The following is a 23184-nucleotide window of genomic DNA, read 5'->3' on the forward strand; positions in this document are numbered from 1 at the left end:
TTCAAATGAGTTTGTTCATTGGACTTTTTTACATGTCCGCGTTCAACAATGACGTAATGTTTTTTAAGTTGCCAATAAAAAATCAACATTATAATTTATATATGTTATATAGCGGTAAGTAGAATAATTATGGCTGGATATGCCCTTACAATGTACTATTTCCTCCTCCCGAAGAGTCACAGCGTGCACCTATCACAAAAACTTAAAGTGCCTTTGACAGGTTGGACTTCTCATTTCACCAAAACACAGTTAAGATACTTATAGTCAAGATTTAGCTTTAAATGCTACATGTTTGAGCCCATTCATAATTTTACGTCCCTATTGTAATCATGGCATCAAGGGCCCAAACTCCTCTGATGTCACAGAAAGGATTATTTGAAAAGACGTAAAATCACCTTTGTTTTGTTGCATTAGTGTTTAAAGTGTGCAAAAAATGTGTTTGTTGTAAACTGCCAAGCTTTTGATTGAATTCTAAGTCTTCCTAATGTGATGTCATCGATACGTTTTTCTTCCCAAACTTGCTCGATTGGTGTAAAGCTATCGTTTATGTGCACCTGTATCATTTACAACAGGCAATATCCCATCAAATGAAGTCAAAATGAGAAAAAAATCTGTCATCCGCACTTTGAGAATTCTTTAAGAGATATTTCTTTGTGATTCTGCCTTGCTGCTGTGAGGCTGCTGACCTCAGCTGGTCTAGTCTGGACTCTGCTCTGCGCCTGGTCAGTGCCTACAAACTGTGTCCACCTTCAGCTTCTCTCTCATGTGATTCCAGTCCACACAGGAGCTACTGCAATACTTTGACAAAGATCTGGCCTTAGCCACATGCGTCGTTTGAACATGCAGTCCTTGTGTACTGCTCTGTCAGTGTTACTTTTGTATGAATTTGAACGGGAGAAGATTTGTAAATGTACCTCTTTGCTGTGTTTCTATGTGGGAAAAAGTTCTACATGTTTTTATGAGATAGTAATAAACTTGGTAAATCTGACTTCTTCTTTCTCTCAATGTTTTTTTTTAACTCCACGAGATAAAGTTGAGTGGAGCGGCCCCTTCTCTGCGCTCTTCACGGGTCTGGCTCTTCAGCGACGCTCCCTGGCCTGGTCTGTTTCAAGGGACCCGCACTAGGCGTTCCTCTCGTGTTTTTGCGGCTGCGGGCTCGTGTTGGCGTCTCCGCAAAACTCCGCAATCGCAATTAGAACTAGGCTTCGTTTTAATGCCACCTATTTGTTTCAGGAGACAGAGTGCACTTTCGCAGTCTTGAACTGTAACGTCCTCTCTAGGAGCCAAATGATCAAAGGTGGACGTTGTGAAAAGTGTGACTAATGACGCAGAGTTTGACACTGCGCGTAAACGTGATCCGGAATGATTTGATGGCGCGTTGCTGTTCATTAAAAGTCTAATGTTGTGCTGTGAATAACCGAGAGCCGCTGGATCCAAAGTTTGGGCAACTTGGTTTCCTTCTGCACTTTTAGGGAGCGTCCTCCAGTGTGAGCGCGCGCGCGGAGGGAGTGTCCGGGCCGCGCGGTGCTGCGCCGCTTTAAGTAAAAGGGGGAGCCTTGAAACCGCCATGTTTGGATCTTGAAATCGTGAGCGGAGTTGAGCACCATATTGAATCAAAGTTGCCAACTCTTTGACAAATGTTTAGTAAAGTCTAGACGCGGCGAGCACCGAGCGGCGAGCGGCTGTGCGCGGAATGGGCTCGCGGTAAAGCGCTTTTGGCGATGTTACGGTGAGCGCGCGCCTCCGGTTCATGGGAAGTTGGTTGATGCAGCAGCGACTCCGCGAACTCGGTCTAACTTTTCCGTGTGAGGTCAGCGCTGCGGACCAGAGCTGGACGTGATGGACAATCCGTCGTCGATCATCACCCAAGTGAGCCGGGATGAGGAGGCCGGCAAGTCCGCGGCCGAGCGGGGTGAGTGCGGGCGCCACACCGGGCACAACACCGAGCACACGGGCCTTTTTCTGCTGTCACTAACTTTGGGCTCCGCGTCAGAGCCGTGTCGCTCCGCACCGCGCGCTCCGGAGGCCGCGGGGGCCAAACCGGGTTAAATCTGCAAATCCCGGTCTGTCCCGCCGCGTTTATCACGCATGTTGTGTCATATTGTGATGGATCATAACGTGCGGTGGAAAAGTGAGTGTTTTGGTGCGTTGTGGCTGCGGCCCGTCGGCCTGCGATGAAAGGACAGGAAGTGACGTAAGCCAGACTTGACAAAGTTGATCAAACTTTTAATTATGTTATGAATATTCACAAACGATTATCACAAACAATCAATTCAAAAGTAAAATCACCCCACATCTGTACCCCAACACTCCTGGCTGGTATTTGATTTAAATGATCTCTTTAAATTATTATTATAGTTTTTATTTAGTTGTTGCTCTCGACGTTGTTTTATATCACCATTCAATACGTAACACAAAATAAAACGTTAATTACTGATTAGTAGGTAAGGAATGCATGTTTAACCAGCAATCTATTGAAGCTTAATCTTACATTCTTGTGATGTTACAATATTGTGACACTTTTTGATACTGACACTTTTAAATGTTCTTTTAAAGACGTGGGTCGCTGTGCTCCAGACCTGTGTCATTTTAATAACACAACCAGTAAAAAAAACAACACAAAAAAAATATCTAAGTAAACAAGTTTATCTCCCATGAGAACATCACATGAATACTATCTCCCTCTAACAATTATGTGGGACTGTGTTGTTCCTCTCAGTATCACATGTATTGTAGTCCTCTTGTCCTCCTCTTGTCCCCTTTGTAGTCCTCTTGTCCTACTGTAGTCCTCCTGTAGTCCTCTTGTCCTACTGTAGTCCTCTTGTCCTACTGTAGTCCTCCTGTAGTCCTCTTGTCCTACTGTAGTCCTCCTGTAGTCCTCTTGTCCTACTGTAGTCCTCTTGTCCTACTGTAGTCCTCCTGTAGTCCTCTTGTCCTACTGTAGTCCTCCTGTAGTCCTCTTGTCCTACTGTAGTCCTCCTGTAGTCCTCTTGTCCTACTGTAGTCCTCTTGTCCTACTGTAGTCCTCTTGTCCTACTGTAGTCCTCCTGTAGTCCTCTTGTCCTACTGTAGTCCTCCTGTAGTCCTCTTGTCCTACTGTAGTCCTCCTGTAGTCCTCTTGTCCTCCTGTTGTCCTACTGTAGTCCTCCTGTAGTCCTCTTGTCCTCCTGTTGTCCCCTTGTAGTCCTCCTGTAGTCCTCCTGTCCTCATCTTGCCCTCCTGTTGTCCCCTTGTTGTCCTCCTGTAGTCCTCTTGTCCTCCTGTAGTCCTCTTGTCCTCCTCTTGTCCTCCTGTAGTCCTCCTGTAGTCATCCTGTAGTCCTCCTGTAGTCCTCATGTTGTCCTCCTGTAGTCCTCATGTTGTCCTCATGTTGTCCTCCTGTAGTCCTACTTTAGTCCTTCTGTAGTCATCCTGTAGTCCTCCTGTAGTCCTCATGTTGTCCTCATGTTGTCCTCCTGTAGTCCTACTTTAGTCCTTCTGTAGTCCTCCTGTAGTCCTCCTGTAGTCCTCATGTAGTCCTCATGTTGTCCTCATGTTGTCCTCCTGTAGTCCTACTTTAGTCCTTCTGTAGTCCTCCTGTAGTCCTCCTGTAGTCCTCCTGTAGTCCTCATGTAGTCCTCATGTTGTCCTCATGTTGTCCTCATGTTGTCCTCATGTAGTCCTACTTTAGTCCTTCTGTAGTCATCCTGTAGTCCTCCTGTAGTCCTCATGTTGTCCTCATGTTGTCCTCCTGTAGTCCTACTTTAGTCCTTCTGTAGTCCTCCTGTAGTCCTCCTGTAGTCCTCCTGTAGTCCTCCTGTAGTCCTCATGTAGTCCTCATGTTGTCCTCCTGTAGTCCTACTTTAGTCCTTCTGTAGTCCTCCTGTAGTCCTCCTGTAGTCCTCCTGTAGTCCTCCTGTAGTCCTCATGTAGTCCTCATGTTGTCCTCATGTTGTCCTCATGTAGTCCTCATGTAGTCCTCATGTAGTCCTCATGTAGTCCTCATGTAGTCCTTCTGTCAGACCCTACTGGAGCCGTGTGTAATCAGTAACCCTGCTCTCGCGCTCGGCCCCTGTTCTCCCACGTGTGACATTAACCTGTCCAGCAGAGAGAACTCTGAGAACTCCTTCTTTGTATTAACCAGGTTCATGTCATAACATTTCAACGAGCCCATATTTTAAACAAGTTGAGGCCAGGATTCTTCTGTAGAATTTGCCTTTAGGAGGAGCAGTGTTTCATAAGACCAGGGCGCACGTTGTTTATCCACCAAACTGTCCACTGTCAGCAAATCTTGTGTTTGCTCATTTTAACATTTGGAGATTTGTCAGAATCAGCATTTGGGAGGATAAGACTTGTTTTTTAGGGGAGAATCTTCACATTCTTTCACTTGTAGCGGTCAAATTGTGGTAAAATAACTACTAAAACAAAAAAGCTGCAGCATGTATTCAGAAATTGAAATTTCTGCGAGAAAAAAATCCTTTTTGTTTGTCTTACTCTTTGTATTACTCTTTTAAAGAAAAAATACTGGTAACAATATATTGTAAAAGTAGTATAAGTTACAGCATGCAATAGCCTTTCAAACTTGGTTATTATTGCTATTAACATTGACAAAATGTCACTCTAGGCCAGAGAAGAAGGCCTGTGTCACAGAACAGCCCATCTCTGATCATTATTTAACTATGAAAGCATTATTTTACATGCAAACCACAACGTTGATCCAAACATTCTGAGGGACACATTTTATGCAAAATAAGCAGCGCTTTTAACCTTTTTAGAACAGTTTCCTCATCATTAATTTGATAGATTCCTGCATGTTTGAGTAATCGTGTACTGTCTTGTAACTGCGTCTCAAGTGCTGAAAATTCCTGTTTTCACCTTCCCCCTATCCCCGCCCACACTAATGTGCTTAGTTGCAATTATTTGGAAAACTAAGATTCCAGGCCATGTAGAGTTCTAATGTAATGTAGTCACTTTTCAAAACTAAAATCAGCTGCTTGGTATCGTGAGAGTTCAGTTTTCAGTTCTACAGTTTTGACCAGGAAGTGGAACAGAACTGTTTCTATTACCGTTTTAGATCATTTTACAGTTCAGTACTAAGCATTGTATCACAGCAAACAACAGATTTTCATTTACATATTTCTATTGTTAAAAATGTCTTCGAGACAAGTACAGAACAGTGGGCGGGGTAGGGGGGTAAGTGACAACAGGCATTTTCTGAGCACTCAAGCCTCAAATGCAGGATTACTCAAACACGCAGGAATCAAATTAAATACAATTAAACATATTTTACGTAATGTCTCTCCTTTTAAAAAACAAACAAAACGCATGTTCAGTGGGCTGGACTAGAGTATACCTATGTATTAGATTCCATTCAACAACAGGAATAAGTTGTAAGCATGAATCAAAGTGTTGTGGTCTGTTTAATGCTCATGTTTACTTTAGCCCGTTGTCTGCTCCTGTTCACAAAATGTTCAGTCTAATCAGGATTATCACAGCTAGCTTAGCGGTAAAGCTAGTGTGTGCTAGTCGATAATATAATACATCCATGGTGCTAGCAGGCCACGGTATGCTAAGTGTGCCTTTATTGATTAGCTTTAGCATTCTTAATTTTATTGACAGGTTGATGCTTTTCCAGTATAATATGCATGCTCCATAAGTGTCCTCTCTTTATCTGTTATCTGTCCATTAGAATATTTGTTTCTCATGTCTTGTTCAAATGTTAATATTATATAAAAAAAAAAAAAAGTATTTGCAGTGGTATTTTTAAGCCTGCATTGGACAAAATAAAAATATTGCTGCCTTTTTTACTATCTTTAAAAAATGTGGGGGTTTTAATTTACTTATTATTTATGTTGTTTGGTATCACAATATAGTTTTATTAGCTTATTGCTACTGAGAAATCACCGGCTGTGGTAGAGTTAGAATGACGATAAGTGAAGCTCCACCACTCATTCAACTGGTCAGCCCTATGTTTCCTGGTTCTTATGTTGATAACCTGGTTTGGGTTATGGTTACATGCTGCTATATTTTATGCTGCAAAACCATAGATTTATGCACAACTATTGGGGATATGAACCCTGAACCAGTAGCCTATTCTATCATTTGAGGAGGTCCCGAGGTACCCATGTTCCCTGTTCATAGAAAAGGGGGAACATCGGTACCGGGGAATATAGATACGCACCCCTCATTCAAAGTGGCTGGCCCAAAAACACAACAACATGCAACAACATTTACCCACTATTCATGAGTCAGTGGTTAGATCCCTCATCCACCAACCTGAAGAACAGCAGTTCGAATCCCACTTGGACTGTTGTGTAGCCTTCTGTTGTTGTGTCCTGAGGCAAGACACTGGCTTATGTAAAAATCAATTAGTCAACCAAAATTGTATTTGTCGGTTGATTATTTTTTATCAAGAGTTCTGTGAGTGAATTGTGAATTTATTCTGCCTTTTGACAAAGAAATTATGGAATTGACCAAATCTTGTTTAGCTCACCATTAGAGAGAGCTTTTAAAGCCGAACTCATTTTGTCAACTGATCGATGCAAAAGGCTAGTCTTTAGTTAAGAATGTCTTTAGTCATTTACAGCCCGAAAAGCACTATAGAAGATGAATGCATTATGAACCAATGAGGCTGTGTTTTCATCTGCAACAGTCACACCCACAATATGAAAACTGATAAGTGAGAATGTGAATGTCATAAACATACTTTGAATTCTACGCTGATGAAATAACTGCCCGCCCAGGCTAACTAACCACACTGGGGAATCTGCTTCTACTTTCATTCAATTAAAACGGTCTTAAACACGGTCATATGATTTCCATTGTTACGACTATTGAGATCATAATGGATAATAATTGTTTTTGTTCACTTGTATGGAATGGCATTTTATTTGTGTAATCCGAAAGCTGTTTGGATATAGTTTCGGTTGAAGTTTATTGGTTGGCTTTGAGGACATACATTTTTGTCACGTTTTTTAATTTAATCTTAAATTTGTTTAAGTCCGTATCTAATGTATATGTTTGGTTCTTGATAAGACTTCGTGCTGTATGAATGTTGCCAGTTGATGTGTAATGTTGTCATGTTCTTTGAATGTGAATGTTTGTCTGTTTTGAACCTTTGAGGCCACTGTATTGCTGTTGTGAACCTTTGACCCCTTTAAACCACTGCATGTTTACATATTCCACTGCGCCCGCATGACTGATGACTTGATGACTCGCGTGTTGGGAAAATCATTTTCAACTCAAATTTAGATCCACATCTGTGAATTACAATTCTCAAAGTTTTATCAATTTAAAATCAGTAAATCAGTTAGACATTTTGTTCTGTATATAATTGAATTCACTGATTAAACTGAAGGATTTAGTTTTGGTATATTTGTTGTTGTTTGTATAACAGTGTTTTTTTGTCAATGTGTAATGGCACAAACTCCTTAAATCAAATTGAGAATTGTCATTTAGAAATCATGTTGTGCTGAAAATAAATTCAGCAATAGCTATTGAACTTGAATCAGCACTGAACCCGGACTAACCTTTTTATTTTAGGTTGTGGAATGTGTGAAATCTTTGTCTTTTTTGTTTGTCTTTGTCACATTACGGACATATTTTTTGTGTTCATACAGTTTCTTCCCGTTCATCTGCTGCTGTAATGATGCGAGGGAGAGTGGAGGAGTGGACACAAGCAGATATTAGGGAGATGAGGTCAAAGGTCAGAGTACAGGGAGTGACAGAGGAGAGAATGTGGAGAAGAGGTTTATTATTAGTACAAAGGCTGGGAATCTGCATTTGGTGCTTGTGGGGATGTCAAGATGAACCCGTTTTTCAGTAACTGCGAATATTTTTGGCTTAGGTTGGTTATTCATGGGTTCTTTGGAACCTGCGGTATACTGCAGAAATGTGTCCAAGCGCAACGCGAGTTCCGGACGGTGTGTGCACATGTGTAGCTAATGTGTGTGTTTCTGGACTGAGCACAGTGTGTCAACAAGCCCTGTCTGTTTATAATGATTGTCTGGAGTACACGTGACTGTGGCACGCTGAAGGACTGGTCCGTTACACACGGAAGTCCACATTAGTGCGAGTCAACTGTTCGAGCTACAGTCAGCGTGAGTTCAGTTGTTTAATGTCGCTGCTTCATTAGTTTACACGGGACAGAGCGAGGGACCGCACCGCTGACAGAGCTGGAGCGGCTCAAAACCAGCCAAAACGGAAGCCACAGAACACAAGAGCTAGAAAGAAGACAACTAGAAAAGAAAGAGGAGGAGACAGGTAGTGCCAGAGTGTTTGTTTTGAAGTGAGCTGAAGTAAAGGGACTTTCTCAATGTCAATATTAATAAGATTTTAATTCAGTGTATTTTATGTGGAATATATTTCAATTAAAACGCTTGTGTATATATTTTTTTAAATGGTTGTTTACTCAGACGAATCTGCCCTGATTTTCTAGGACGTAGAAAATCATGTTTCTAGTACAAATACTGAACTGGTTACCTTCTGCGCTGAGGGCTAAGGCATACCCTAGCCCTTTGCTCTAGGTTTATCAAAAAACAAATAGCAAGTCAGTGAAAAATATAGAGAGAAGACCTGACCCTTAGCTCACTCTCTGCAGTGGTCGCAGGCATTCTGTATAAAAGTAAGGAGAGGAGGCAGTGCGGTGGTGCCGGCGGAGGAGCCGCGGCGCTCTAGATTTTTCTATTAAATAAAATTCAATACAGGACCCACTGCAAGCCCTTTCCTTATATTACTGATTGATTATCGCATGAGCATGGTCTCGTGAGTTTGCGATCAAAGCCTGTGACCTCGACAGCACCACAGAGCCTCACCTGCGCCACGGAGCCTCACCTGCGCCACGGAGCCTCACCTGCGCCACGGAGCCTCACCTGCGCCACAGACCGGAGCCTCACCTGCGCCACAGACCGGAGCCTCACCTGCGCCACAGACCGGAGCCTCACCTGCGCCACAGACCGGAGCCTCACCTGCGCCACAGACCGGAGCCTCACCTGCGCCACAGACCGGAGCCTCACCTGCGCCACAGACCGGAGCCTCACCTGCGCCACAGACCGGAGCCTCACCTGCACCACAGAGCCTGCAGGCGCCTGCCTCACCTGCGCCACAGAGCCTGCCTCACCTGCGCCACAGAGCCTGCCTCACCTGCGCCACAGAGCCTGCCTCACCTGCGCCACAGAGCCTGCCTCACCTGCACCACAGAGCCTGCCTCACCTGCACCACAGAGCCTGCCTCACCTGCACCACAGAGCCTGCAGGCGCCTGCCTCACCTGCGCCACAGAGCCTGCCTCACCTGCACCACAGAGCCTGCAGGCGCCTGCCTCACCTGCACCACAGAGCCTGCCTCACCTGCACCACAGAGCCTGCAGGCGCCTGCCTCACCTGCGCCACAGAGCCTGCCTCACCTGCACCACAGAGCCTCGACAGCCCCAAAAACACAGCACCGACACATCAGCTGGAGCTGTGTGCGGCCGTAACTTTGGCCAAAACGTAATGGTATGTTTTCCTTAATTAATGAGGGATTTAGTGCCTAGGACTTCCTCTCTTGGCTAGTTCACTCCACTTTCCAATGGATCCTTCACCAGCTCCTGATTTTTGTCCCTTTTCTCAGATTTAAAAGCTTGTCAGTATTGATTGGTTGACTCAAAATGATAAATCGTTCTGTTAAAGGTATAATAGACAATTTTCCAGCGATTTGAGAACTCAAGCAGAAGTGCGCATGCGCACTCCCCCTGTGCGGACGTACAAAAAAGCCTTGTTGTTGAACGCGTGTTTGTTTATTAGCGCGACGGATCACATTGCATATCTCGTCTCCCGTAAATTTCCGTCTCTTCTGAGCCAGCTCCAACTGTCTTTCTCTGTCTTCATTTTGTCCTGTACACTGAGGGAACTATATTATGATAGATTCATGCGCTTCGACACAGGGAAACATGCTGCTCTCCTGGGGATGAGCCAGAACAAGGCTGCAGGTGAGCAGTAGGTGCGTTCTATGATTGATACGTGGCAGGACTAATTGGCAGTCCACGCCACGAGAAAATGAGACTCAGATTTGGCGCCAAAAAATCTTTCGATTACGCCTTTAATTAAAACATGTATGTAATCTTTATAATCTCACATACTATAGACTAAAAAGAGAAAAAACTTGAAGCTGTGCTGTGCAATGTGTCAATGTTGTAAGGCCAGGCATGGCACTGTACTTCCTGTATGTTGTGAAATCTTTTTCCTTCTTCAGTTTTTCAAACACTGCTGGGTTTATTTGGAGGCTCCTTTTTAAAGGTGCGCTATTTTTTAAAATACATATTTTTAGAAGTTCTTGTGTATTATTTTGCATTATCGCAAACTTTAAGAATGTTTCTCTGACAAGAAAATAGTTGAACAAATGTTAAAATATACATTCAACACTGAACAAAACATTTGTCACAGCCCTATTATAACCCATTGCATAATATTGCACTTGTATTTGTGAATACATCGCCCCTCCTGGCCCTCGCTTCCTCTCGGCTCCTGGCTGGTGCCCTTCTGTTTCCTCTTCCTGTTTTGGCCCCAGCAGAGGATCCACGTCCTGGGACAGAGGAGAAGAGGGGACAGGGTACGAGAAATGTGTCTGTTAAAGGTCTTTCTAAAGGTTCAGGTTCAAATATCACATGAAATGTGACTGGAGCATAAAATGAAAGGGACTTTACACAATTTTCAGTAATAAAGTAGCATCGGTCTTGCCCCAGTACAGGTGTGATATAAAATCAGCTGTTGGGGTCAAAATGAGATGCTGTTTGCTGTCTGCATCTAAGTAGAAATTATTTGATCGGACCTTGTTTGGATGAGTTGACTACAAATTCCTCTTATTTTTATTTTTAATCAGCTCTTTTGGGGGGCCTTCGATAGTATTTTTTGAATTATTGCTCAAACATATTTAAATATTTCCGATACTCGTCAGATGTGCAAAAAGTTCATTGAGATAAATTGGCAAAAACATAAAAAAGAAAACCGAGCAGATAAACTGCCGGGTCCAGGCTTTTCGCTAGAGGGCCGTCTTCCCGTCTTTTGGACGGGGTATCTCGACATGTGGACGGACATTTTTGAGGGCAAGGACGGTGTAATTTTTATTTATACATTTTAGAAAAGTTTTTAAATCGGGTCGGGAAGCGTTTGACGATAGTCAGCCGCGGGCCGCGCCATGACAGTTGACTGTTTTACAAGTGAAATATGTCAATATGATACGAGAGGCGTGCGGCCGCTCTAGATCGCCTCCGCGTTAAAAGCACCGCTTTATTTAGTAAAAGCGTCGAAAAAAGGTTGTGAAACACATTGGCTTTTCATAGCCTTTTTTTAAGCCCCCGGTTGGACGGGGTGTTTTCAAATCCTAGCTAAAAGCCTGGCCGGGTCACAGCGGGTAAATACATTTATCGCACTGTACTGTCAGTATTTTTGAACAAACTAGTCTAGTATTTAGCATCTGTGGATGTACGTGGCCGTCGGTGGCCGCCGGTGGCTGATCTTGTCTGGTGAGTACTTGGATGAGAGACTGTTGAACCTTTGGCGAGACGTTTCAGCCTCACTGCGTAGTATGGATCTGGTGTGTGAGTGAAGGTTGGTGGTGGTCAGAGCGGCCGATGGTGTACTGACAGTCTGCCCCAGGGCAGCTGTGGCTGTAACCTACCACCACCAGGTGAGGACTGTAAAGCACTTTGGGTCTCATGAAAGGCACAGTATGGGTTAGGGACGAGCTCCAGACTAAATACTTCATATTCTTCTTTTGCATAGCTTGACAACAAATCTACTTGTACATGTGTATTTTTACTTCATGACATAGTACTCCTCTGTCCTTCTCAGTGAAATGGATTGTGTCAAGCGTCTTCAAGGTGCTGGGTTACATTCCACTCGCGCTCCTTTGACGCAACCTCCATAATTAGAGGTTTAGGGTGACTCTTCTCCAAAAACATCCTACGCTTGTGCCTACAGCGAGTCTCCAGGAACACAAAGGAGAAACAATCCCATAGAAAAACATTCCTGGAGGACTCTCCTGATCTGAGAAATCTGTCCTTAAAATGCAGGAAGCGATGTGATTGGTGGATGTTGTTACCGGGGCGGTTTGGGCACATTTCTGTCAAACCGCAGTGGTAGTACTAACACACTGGTGACTATTGTACTGTACGTGGAAGACGAGGTACAATGACATTTTCAATCTTAAAAATTATCCTTATCTAAACCTGAACAATGATTAAGAAATCGGATTGTTCACAGTAACTGTTTACACACCATTTCAATCATATAAATATAATCACATAAGGCAGAGCAAAATTATATGTTTGTTTGCCGTAACCCGACCGAGCCGTCAAAATAATAGCCGACTGAAAACAAAATATCAGCATTTTGTCCAAATTATGCAAAATTATTTTATTTTTCTTAAATTTCGTCGACTCACCGACCGTTTTTTCAAAAAAGCGCTGTGTTGAATAATTTTGTCACTGGAACTCGATAAAAATATTACAAAGCCAAAAAAGAAATGAAAATGAAACTTAACACGAGCGGAGAACGTTCAACTCATTGTCTGTTGAAGCCTGACCCCTGGCGGTCACTGCGTGTCACTGGCAGAATAGAAAAAACGGGATTTGACAGTGGCTGAAATATGCAGAATTTGTCATATATGATGACCAAGACGTCGACGATTCTACGACATGAAAATGGCCAAAAACTAAAATCATTTGTCCTGTACAAAAATAGTTTATTGGGTGGACTTATTCATTTTTTTGTTTTGTACATTTACGGTAGCATCTCTTTTGATAAATGATAATATTAACTTAATTTCATAGGCAAATTATTAAATTGTATATACAAATATGGATTTTTTTATGCTTTAAAGTAAAAAAAAATAAAATAATTTACCTTCCTACCTACCCACTTGAAAAAAAATGGTAGGGTTACTCAAAACATACAATTAATTTTGGATCTTTTTTTTGCCCTCAAAGCTTAAAGAAAAAATAATTTACCTACCTACCCACTTGAAAAATGGTGGGTCGGGTTACAGCAAACAGACAATTTATTTGGGACAGCCTAAAGATCAGTCACTGTCCTTCATGAAGTTTGGAACCAGTGAGAAATGAGCACAAGTTTAAAAATTGCCTCCACTTGATTTCTTGCACAAAAATGTGTCTATATCATTATTGATGAGTTTTTGGAACACTAACACATTTACATCTTATCCAGGGCTCAGATTAAAGACTGTCTTTTGTATAGCAGTGCTGCTAAACAATCCGTACATTTTTTTCATATTTGTATAGCAATTTGAAAAGTTGCATTGCAAAACACGAAAATGACTAACAATCAATATTTTCCATTGATGTAACTAGATTATTTATTTCAATTGTATTTGTAAATATTCTTTAAAAAAAAAAAAAAAAATCTTAACAAATTCTCTTTTAAACACTTAATTCTTTTCTAAATAAAACAAGACTTGCAAATACAATTAGTTGTTGAACAAATTAACATCAAGTCAGATGGTCTTATTTACAACTATCACCCATATCCTCATCATCATCATCATCATCATCATCATCATCATCAGCAGCAGATGACTATTTGCATGAGTCTCATTTACATATTATTTGTCTTTACACTCAGTTACATATCACCACCAGACTCGTCATGACGATGAGCTGTTTGTATCAGAATGACTCTTACGGCGCTGGACACGTCTTTGTTTTGTCCTGGACATGAGTTTGACCCCTTTGAATTCTACATCCTCGGGGTGAAAACGGGAGCACGCGGAGGCAACGAGGGGCTTTGACGAGCGCCGCACCTCGCTAATGTCACCACAATAACTTTGTGTAACACAGTTATTGTCGTGACAATAGCGAGGTCACGACAATAACTGTGTTACACAAAGTTATTGTCGTGACATTAGCGAGGTGCGGCGCTCGTCAAAGCCCCTCGTTGCCTCCGCTCTCCCGGTGGCTCCTCGCGCTCTCCCGGTGGCTCCTCCCGCTCTCCCGGTGGCTCCTCCCGCTCTCCCGGTGGCTCCTCCCGCTCAGCAGGAGTGTGACATTGTGTCATGCCGTTGTTGACGAGTGATCAGTGCTTTTTTAGGCGCTTTGGTTATACAATTGAACACAAATTTTTGTAAGGCAACACTTTTTTCTTTTTTCTTTTTTTTGACGAATGCATTGCATTTTAGAGAAATTGCATCGCATGCAATGCAATATCGCTTATTCTGAGCCCTGTTATCTAACAATTCTCTTGTTTGTAATTAGTGTGGGGTAAATGACCAGGGCAGTATTTAAAGGGACAGTGTTGTGAAAAATGTCATTTCTTTTTAGTTTTAAACTCTTAACCTTCACCACCTTTTAATCACCTTAATAAAGTATGAACAATTCACTTGATTCATAATAGACAAATGATTCATTAAGTATGATTCAGGCTTAGTACTTAGGCTAATTGATAACTCCTAACTCTATAATTAATGTTACAAAGCCTGAATCTTTTAAATGATCATTATGAATGAAGTCCTTTGTTTATCAAAAACAGACCTTTGTTGTTGTTTATTCTTATGACTGTTCGAATAATGCAAATATTTTATCCCCGCCCACTGTTCCTAACCCCTCCCACATCAGGAAGCACTGCTCAGTTTACTCAGTCAGCACTTGTTTACTTATCCACAAATCCTGTTTCTTTCATTTTATACTGAATATGACTGTGAAAAGAAGTTGGCAGTGCTGCCCTCTACTGGCCATTTGACCTCTTACTGAATAGAACCAGTGTCATTGAAGCCGTCATGTTTGCTTTGACACAAACGGACCACGCTTTCTCCTGATTGGCTAATAATCACACTTACACGTCTTTGTAAAGTATAGGACCAGTGTGTAGTCTGGATGGCAGTGTTAAAGGTGTAAAACAGTGGTTGGTTGTGTCATGTCCGGGCCCCACACACGAGCTGCTCTTCTCTGCACATGTAGCTCGTGTGTGCGGAGGGAAAGCTGCACTGAGGCCATGCGTGGGCGGTGTCCTGCTCTTTCACACGCAGATACTGTTTTCCCCTCAAAACAAGACTCCTAAATTAGTATTTGCAACACTGAACGTTTTTGGCTGAATATGTTAATGCTGTGTTGACCACGTTACATTTTGAATTAGTTTTAATCTTACTCTTACTTACCAGTACTTTTAGTTTTTGTCTAGTTCAAGTTAAATGAGGATTTTTAGTCTAGTTGTTGTTTTGTTTATTTGCTGAAATTGTCTTTTTATATAACTTAAATCCATAATAATTGAAGTTAAAGTACCTGTATGTAACCTTCAGGAGGAGGTGAGGGTGCTTCGCCGGTGGCGCAGTGGTTGGAGCGTTACACATGTTTGGGTGTTATGGGTTCGATTCTCAGCCTGGACCATTTAGTCAGTATGATTATGATTGATATTATTTTAGTCAGTTTTAGTTTGTTACTTTTATTTGACCATCACCAAGAAAATCAACATAATTCTTGGAAATCTCTGAAGCCAAAAAATATGATTCTAGTTTGTCGTTTTTTTTTTTTTTCTCTAAATCTTTATTTTGATCATTATGCTTTGATTCTGTTTTGCTGGTGAACTCATTTCAGTATTTGGCTTTTTGGTGAAGGACGAGTCAACGTCGGTGTCCAGTGTAATTAAACGTGTCCTCTCCCCCAGGCTCGTCCCCCTCCCTCTCCAACAAGAAGCCCCGCAGTGGAGGCCTCTTCTCCAGCCTGCTCTGCTGCCTGTGCCGGGACCAGCCGGAGCCCACGCCCGTCAACAACAACGCCCCACTGCTGGTGGAGGAGAACGGGACGGCATCCAAGGTACTCGCTCGCTCTAAACCCTGGGCAGCTGAAAGTCATGCTCCTCCTTCCATCTGCACTCGCCTTAGCGTGTTCCTAAGCTGCATGTTTCATGTCATAAAGTAGGATAATTTAGCCCTTTTCCAGGCTAGTTTCATGACAATATACCCAGTAATGACTGAAATACAAGCAATTAACCGGTTATTCATGTTTGAGAGCAGTTGTCAATGTTAAATGTGCTTTAGAATATGTGCGTCTCGTGTCGCTCTGTGGTCGAGTGGGTGAGCATGTGTTGGGAGTTCGAATCCGGCTCTCGACAGTTTTCCGTAATGTCCTTCCTGCTCTTAAAGGCGGTATGGACGATTTTTCGGCGATTTGAGAACGCAGGTGGAAGTGCGCATGCGCACTCCCCCGTGCGGAACGATACAACACACACGTGCGTTTGTTTATTAGCGCAACGGAGTGCATCGCATCTCTCGTCTACCGTAGATTTCTGTCCACTTCTGCGTCAGCTCGAACTGTCTTTCTCCGTCTTCATTTTGGCCCGTACACTGAGGGAACTATATTATGATAGATCCATGCGCTTAGGCACGCGGAAACGTGGGGACGAGCCTGACGCGGCTGCAGGTGAGCGGTAGGTGCGTTTTATGATTGATACGTGGCAGGACTAATGATTTATCCACGCCACGAGGAAATATGATAAAAACTTTACTGAAAAAAATCGTCCATTCCACCTTTTAATATATATTTATATATTTATATATATATATAAGTTTAAAAAAAGTTCTCTTTGTGTATAATGTTCGAGGCTCCTCCTACCGGCAAAGTCATTCTCGGGCCAACGCACTGCTGCTTTTCTCATCTCAGAAGTCACACTGACAAGTAAGAAATTACATTTCTGGATTTTTGAGCTGCACAAGAGATTTAGGAACATTGTTGATGCCCCTTGAAAAGCCCAACATGGTTGAGACTGACCGGACCGTAAATGACTTTGCCGGTAAGAGGAGCAGCCGTTCCGTCGCACAAAGTGAACTGTATTTCATATTCACCTTATTCTGCTCCTTCCACTGTTCTGGCATTTCTGGTTAAGTGGAAATTATAATTTCAATGAAGAATTGGAGAAGAGTTTCACCACTAAAATATGATATGAAGTTGGCTCAGTCAGAATATATATATTATTTTTATAAATTATAAAATCGATCAGGAAAATGAAGTCATTGACCCAGTCATCTCTGTAAATCAGCAAATAAATAAATAATTAAATAATATTTACTCTAAAAGGGGTACGTCAATACTTTTACTTAAGTCATATTTTATGTATTGGTAAGTCTTTTTTTGCTCCTGTATGTGTACCTGTGTATTTCATCCACCACTGCTGGCACATTTATCAAAACGTTTGTTAAAGTGCATTGTCAAAGAAACTAATAAAGAATAAATGTGTGTTCGGATCCAGGCGAAGCCGCTGCTGCCTCTGGTCAAGTCCAAAGACTCGGGGAAGATCTGTGTGGTCATCGACCTGGACGAGACTCTGGTGCACAGCTCTTTTAAGGTAAACCACTTTGTCAGTCTTGTATATTGTGTATTTGATTTTTGTCAGGTTTGTTTGCTGTTCTAAAGATGCAAAACTTTCTGGTGCATTTCACTGTTGTTTTGGGCTTGAGTCTCTGTCCTTCAGGAGAGTGTGAGACAAATGTCCTCCTGTTTGTGGTCTGAACACTTCGGGACAAATCCTCTACTGTACAGCCGTCTTTACTCGCAGTGGAAAGTGGGACCAAAGCTTTTACTCACGTTCTCCTGTCTATAATCAGAAAGAGTTCAAGTACGGCATCTGAAAACGCAATTTTAGTCAGGAAAATGTGTTTGTAAATGTAACTGAGAACTCTCCTCTTCTGCTCATGGATCATTTTGTGGTTGACCGTTCTTAGAAAATGACTTTGATTCCTGACCCAGTCCTGTGATTTATTTGAATGTTGTTATTTTTTACCCAAAGCCACAAAAAACAATTCCATACATGCCACTCAATTTAGCTTCTAATTTAATGTACTGTATTAGTGGCTAAAATTAGGCTTATATGAGTTTGTACCAATAAATTGATTTGTTGTTTTCCTCTGAAAAAAACCACATCTTCATTTATCACACAATTATTACATTACATTATTACAACTTAAAGGAAGTGAAATTATGAACCTTAAAACATGTGCTATTATGTGATAAAAAAAAATATATATTATAGATTTTATAGATACAAAATTAATGTATCTTAACGGCCTTTTAGTTTAATGAGTCAGAGGCACGTTAATCCTCTTTGTGTAACATGGCAACCCAAAAAATAGACTATAATTTAGGGTTAGGCTTTACCCCATTCATTTGCTTATGTTTAATTGCTCAAAAATACACTGTAAAACATCATAACTTGATGGAAGGCTTTCTTATTGGCTGAAATGTTACACAATGGGGCTTTAACAGTCCAAAAATGAAAACTAAAATGTTATATTAAGGCATATGAATCAGAACTGTCCAGGGGAATTATACATAAAGTATATACATGCATTAATGACCTGGACAACCAATCTACGAAATACATTCAAATGAAATGGGAGAAAAAAAGTATAATTTAGTTATGCTGGACGTGGAGTTGGTAAATGTGTGCACATCACAATAGAGGACCACAAATTCTGTTGGAAGACCGTAACCATGTCAAAGTGCCCACTCCTCACAGTGGGGGGGAGGATAACCATTGTTTCGGGTCCGTCCTGTTGCTCATAAATATTGGACAGAAATGAAAAAGGCTGTTGTTGACACCACCTAATGTACCTGGGCCTCAAACCCCTGCCATGGACACTATAGATGGATACCTTAACTGACAAACGGACAATGGGGAAAAAAAATCACTCATACTCGACCTGGAAACGGACAAATTAAAAATAATCTGGACTAAATGAGACCAATATTTGGAAGATTTTATGCCTTGACCTTTCTTTTCATGGGATGCCCTTTCTTTTCTTTTAAAAAATAGATTTGTGAAATAATGACCCAATCTGTTTTTTCTGGCCCCGCCCTTGTAAGACTTTTTTTTTTCTTTTTTCTTCTTCTTCATCTTCTCTCTTTTCTTTCAGTTTGAAAATGAATAAATAATGTCAAATGAAAATCAAATGTACTTGATGTTTGCCTCCTCAGCCCGTGAACAATGCAGATTTCATCATTCCCGTGGAGATCGATGGAACCGTGCACCAGGTAATGTCGTCTATGATTTCATGATTTGAAATTCCGAGTCGTGTTTAAAGCTTTGTAGATTTGGACGCCGTCTCGTCTCGTCTCGTCTGGGGTCGAGCCTGCTTCAAGTAATCCAGGATAGGTTTGTTCACTGCAGCTCAGCCTATTCCGGATGACTTGGTTCAGGAGCGACGCCCCCTAGCGCCGCTGAGGGGAACTGTGCCTGTTGTTGTTACCTTTTTTGTCATGTGAAATTAAAAATCACTCCACACTCTCCCCCTCTCCCTCTGCACCATTCCCTCCCGTCCCTCGACATCTCTCCCCCTCTCCTTTTACTACATCTCTCTCCTCCTCTCGCCCTCTCCTGGTGCTCTGGATGCCCTGGGTCCTCTGGATGCCCTGGGTCCTCTGGATGCCCTGGGTCCTCTGGATGTCCTGGGTCCTCTGGATGTCCTGGGTCCTCTGGATGTCCGGGGTCTCTGGATGCCCTGGGTCCTCTGGATGCCCTGGGTCCTCTGGATGCCCTGGGTCCTCTGGATGCCCTGGGTCCTCTGGATGCCCTGGGTGCTCTGGATGCCCTGGGTGCTCTGGATGTCCTGGTTCCTCTGGATGTCCTGGGTCCTCTGGATGTCCTGGGTCCTCTGGATGTCCTGGGTCCTCTGGATGCCCTGGGTCCTCTGGATGCCCTGGGTCCTCTGGATGCCCTGGGTCCTCTGGATGCCCTGGGTCCTCTGGATGCCCTGGGTGCTCTGGATGCCCTGGGTGCTCTGGATGCCCTGGGTGCTCTGGATGCCCTGGGTGCTCTGGATGTCCTGGGTGCTCTGGATGCCCTGGGTCCTCTGGATGCCCTGGGTCCTCTGGATGCCCTGGGTCCTCTGGATGCCCTGGGTCCTCTGGATGCCCTGGGTGCTCTGGATGCCCTGGGTGCTCTGGATGCCCTGGGTCCTCTGGATGTCCTGGGTCCTCTAGATGCCCTGGGTGCTCTAGATGCCCATGGGTCCTCTGGGTGCTCGGTCCTCTGGGTGCCCCCTGGGTCCTCTGGGTGCCCCCTGGGTCCTCTGTGTGCCCCCCCTATGGGTGCCCCCTGGGTCCTCTGGGTGCCCCCCCCCCATGGGTTCCCCCTGGGTCCTCTGGGTGCCCCCCCCCTGTGGGTGCCCCCTGGGTCCTCTGGGTGCCCCCTGGGTCCTCTGGGTGCCCTGGGTGGTTGCAGAGCAGTCGTGTGCTGGGGCTTGTGTGACGCTGGACTCTTGTCGCAGGTTTATGTCCTGAAGCGGCCGCACGTGGACGAGTTCCTGAAGAGGATGGGCGAGATGTTCGAGTGCGTGCTCTTCACCGCCAGCTTAGCCAAGGTACGCTAATACCTCCCTCGTGTTCTGAGTGTGGAATGTGGAGGTCAAACGCACGGCAGATCACTGTACAGCGAACTTTTGAACCCTGTAAAATTGCAGATTCACTCGTTTACATGATGTTGAAATGATTATCTTATGTGATTCACAATGTTTACAGGCAGGTCATAGGTTCATGTCTAACCCGGCCTGTTTTGCTGTCAGTACGCAGACCCAGTGTCAGACCTGCTGGATAAGTGGGGGGCGTTCCGCTGCCGTCTCTTCAGAGAGTCCTGCGTGTTCCACCGAGGGAACTATGTGAAAGACCTGAGCCGGCTGGGACGAGACCTGAACAAGGTCATCATAGTGGACAACTCCCCCGCGTCCTACATCTTCCACCCTGACAACGCTGTGAGTACCAGGCCGGCGCACGCTGCTGGACTCCTGCTAGCGATTCACTCGTAACAAAACCACTTTTTGCTATAAAAAGACGTATAGGGTCCAGGATATCGATTCATAGGCCCAAACGGGGTAAGAATAGTAACTGACTATACAAATCTGTTGTGTAAGGTTAGGGCTACCTGAAGATTAAACAACACTTACCTGAATGTATGATACAGAAACAAAAGCTATTTTGAGTCTTTGCACTAGTCTGCAGATACGTAAGGTCAAAGTATGGGAAATCACAACTGAAAAAGCTGGATGGGTGTGTTTTTTACTTGAGCGTGAACCCTCAGGACTCGTCAGCAGGGTCCTGTGCACAGACCTGCTCTGATGGTCTGCGTGTCCTTTAGGTCCCGGTGGCGTCCTGGTTCGACGACATGTCCGACACGGAGCTGCTGGACCTCATCCCGTTCTTCGAAAAGCTCAGCAAAGTGGACAACGTCTACACCGTGCTCAAGCAACAAGGCACGCCCCCCAGCTAACCGCCTGCGACGACACCGCCACCCCCAGGCCGAGCGCAGCAACTACAGGCTCCTCACTGCCACACGCCCTCAACAGCTGTCCGCCATGGGGGAGCCTTACATTCTAGACTGCTCATTTTAACGCCTTACTTTTTGTCGTGACCAGCTCATTCTGGACTGGTACTGATGCTCCTGCTCACGGTTTGGATGAGGAGGACTGAGGGAGTTTTTTTGTTTTTTTTTCGCAAAGGTTCCCGTGCAAAAAAGAAACTTGGAAGATACATTTAGGAACCTTTCGAAATAGCATTACGAAATCACACTATTTAAAATTCTGGATGCCTTTTACCGATTTTTAATGTAAAGAAAATCATGTCAGTGTTAAACATGTTGATCGGATCTACAATTGGACAGCACTTTATGAGAAAAACATGCCTTGTTTTCAGAAAGAACGAACCGAGATGGACTCTACGCTGGTGACCGCAGTATTTCTGACACTACATCAGCCCCTAAAGCAGCTGCTACAGGTTTGGAATGATCTCTGTGCCGTGTTTTTGGTGAACATTTTGGGGACCACGACTCTTCTCCCTGTGCCTGAGTGAACGTGGGGCTTGCGCACCTTCACTGTGGAGTCTTTCGAAAGCTACAGACGAAACTTGAACAACCCACAAACTGAGAATAAAGGTGACGGGACAGTTTGGTACAGACAGTAGAAGACCTTATTCAGTAATTCTACGACGACTTCAAATTGATTCATGGTTATTTGAGGATTGCGGTTCAGTAAGTCCTCTCCCTCTGAGCCTCAGAAAACACGCCATTCTGAATTTTCCAGATTTATGACCTCACAGGAAGAGCTCCGAGATCTTCTGTGCTGTTTTTAAGTTCATAAGTCATCGTCAGACTTGTTCTGAGCATTTCTGCCATCAAAATGAGTTCATTGTAACTGCGTGTCCCCCTCTTACCTCCCCCATGTCATTCTTTCTGCAGCCTGTAGATGGAGCGCCAACTCAATTCTCTGTAGACCATACATTTTGAGATGCCAAAGCGGAGATATAAGAACTTGTTTAACAATAAAAAATGCATATTTGCACTTTTAAAAATTCAATTCTATCAAAGTAATTACATGATTTTATATATATATATATATATATATATATATATATATATATATATATATATATATATATATATATATATATTTAAAAAAAAAAAAAAAAATCTCAGGTTTATTCATAACTCTTATTCAAACAAAACATTTAACATAAAAACACAAAGCATAAACTGTCCCACTGCTCTGCGACATCTCATTTTAATTTCACAACTTTCATTCAAAAGTCAGCATGTGATTTCTGCAATATATTTTCAGAAAAGTTACGAAATGGTTCCTGGTGCATTTTTCTCAGGGGGGCTGGGGGCCCCTTTGAGCATTTCTGCTTAAGGCACTGGATGGCTCTCAACGGCCCTGTAATTCTGCCTTCAAATGCCTCGCTAACTTCAGGCTAGCTCAGGGCTGTTTTCCAGACGTAGCGCTCACTTCCTGCTCTCCCCCGTGACTTCCTGCTCTCCCCCGTGACTCCCTGCTCTCCCCCGTGACTTCCTGGATCTCCCCCGTGATTTCCTGGATCTCCCCCGTGATTTCCTGGATCTCCCCCGTGATTTCCTGGAACTCCCCCGTGACATCCTGGATCTCCCCCGTGACTTCCTGCTCTCCCCCGTGATTTCCTGGAACTCCCCCGTGACTTCCTGGATCCCCCCTGTGACTTCCTGGATCCCCCTGTGACTTCCTGGATCCCCCTGTGACTTCCTGGATCCCCCTGTGACTTCCTGGATCCCCCTGTGACTTCCTGGATCTCCCCCGTGACTTCCTGGATCGACTCTTCTGTCTGTTTTTATCTTTTTAGTTCCACACTTTTTGAAGCGGTACACGTAAAGCCAATGTCAGTATGTGCCACAGAGCTGCCTTCAAGAAGACTCTTAACGTCCTCCAGC

General features: G+C 43.5%; 2 protein-coding genes across 2 annotated transcripts in view; both read left to right on the forward strand.

Moving 5' to 3' along the window:
* The window catches only part of spega (striated muscle enriched protein kinase a), a 153067-nt gene extending 152081 nt beyond the window's left edge, over positions 1–986 (forward strand). The window contains exon 41 of the mRNA XM_072447447.1: positions 1–986. This exon is cut by the window's left edge and continues 1853 nt beyond it. The gene's annotated coding sequence lies outside the window, so the exon portion shown is untranslated.
* Positions 987–1524: 538 nt separating this feature from the next.
* LOC140361685 (carboxy-terminal domain RNA polymerase II polypeptide A small phosphatase 1-like) lies at positions 1525–21625 on the forward strand. The gene is made up of 7 exons (XM_072447459.1): positions 1525–1912; positions 15628–15776; positions 17209–17304; positions 18933–18989; positions 20225–20317; positions 20519–20704; positions 21088–21625. The coding sequence occupies exons 1-7, from the start codon at positions 1840–1842 to the stop codon at positions 21217–21219; spliced, it is 786 nt and encodes a 261-aa protein (XP_072303560.1). The 5' UTR covers positions 1525–1839; the 3' UTR covers positions 21220–21625.
* The last annotated feature ends 1559 nt before the right edge of the window (positions 21626–23184 follow it).

The sequence above is a fragment of the Eucyclogobius newberryi genome, unplaced genomic scaffold (assembly GCF_026437365.1).
Source record: "Eucyclogobius newberryi isolate DKJ021-1_F unplaced genomic scaffold, fEucNew1.0.hap1 SCAF_1, whole genome shotgun sequence".
In the NCBI taxonomy this organism is placed as follows: Eukaryota; Metazoa; Chordata; class Actinopteri; order Gobiiformes; family Gobiidae; genus Eucyclogobius; species Eucyclogobius newberryi.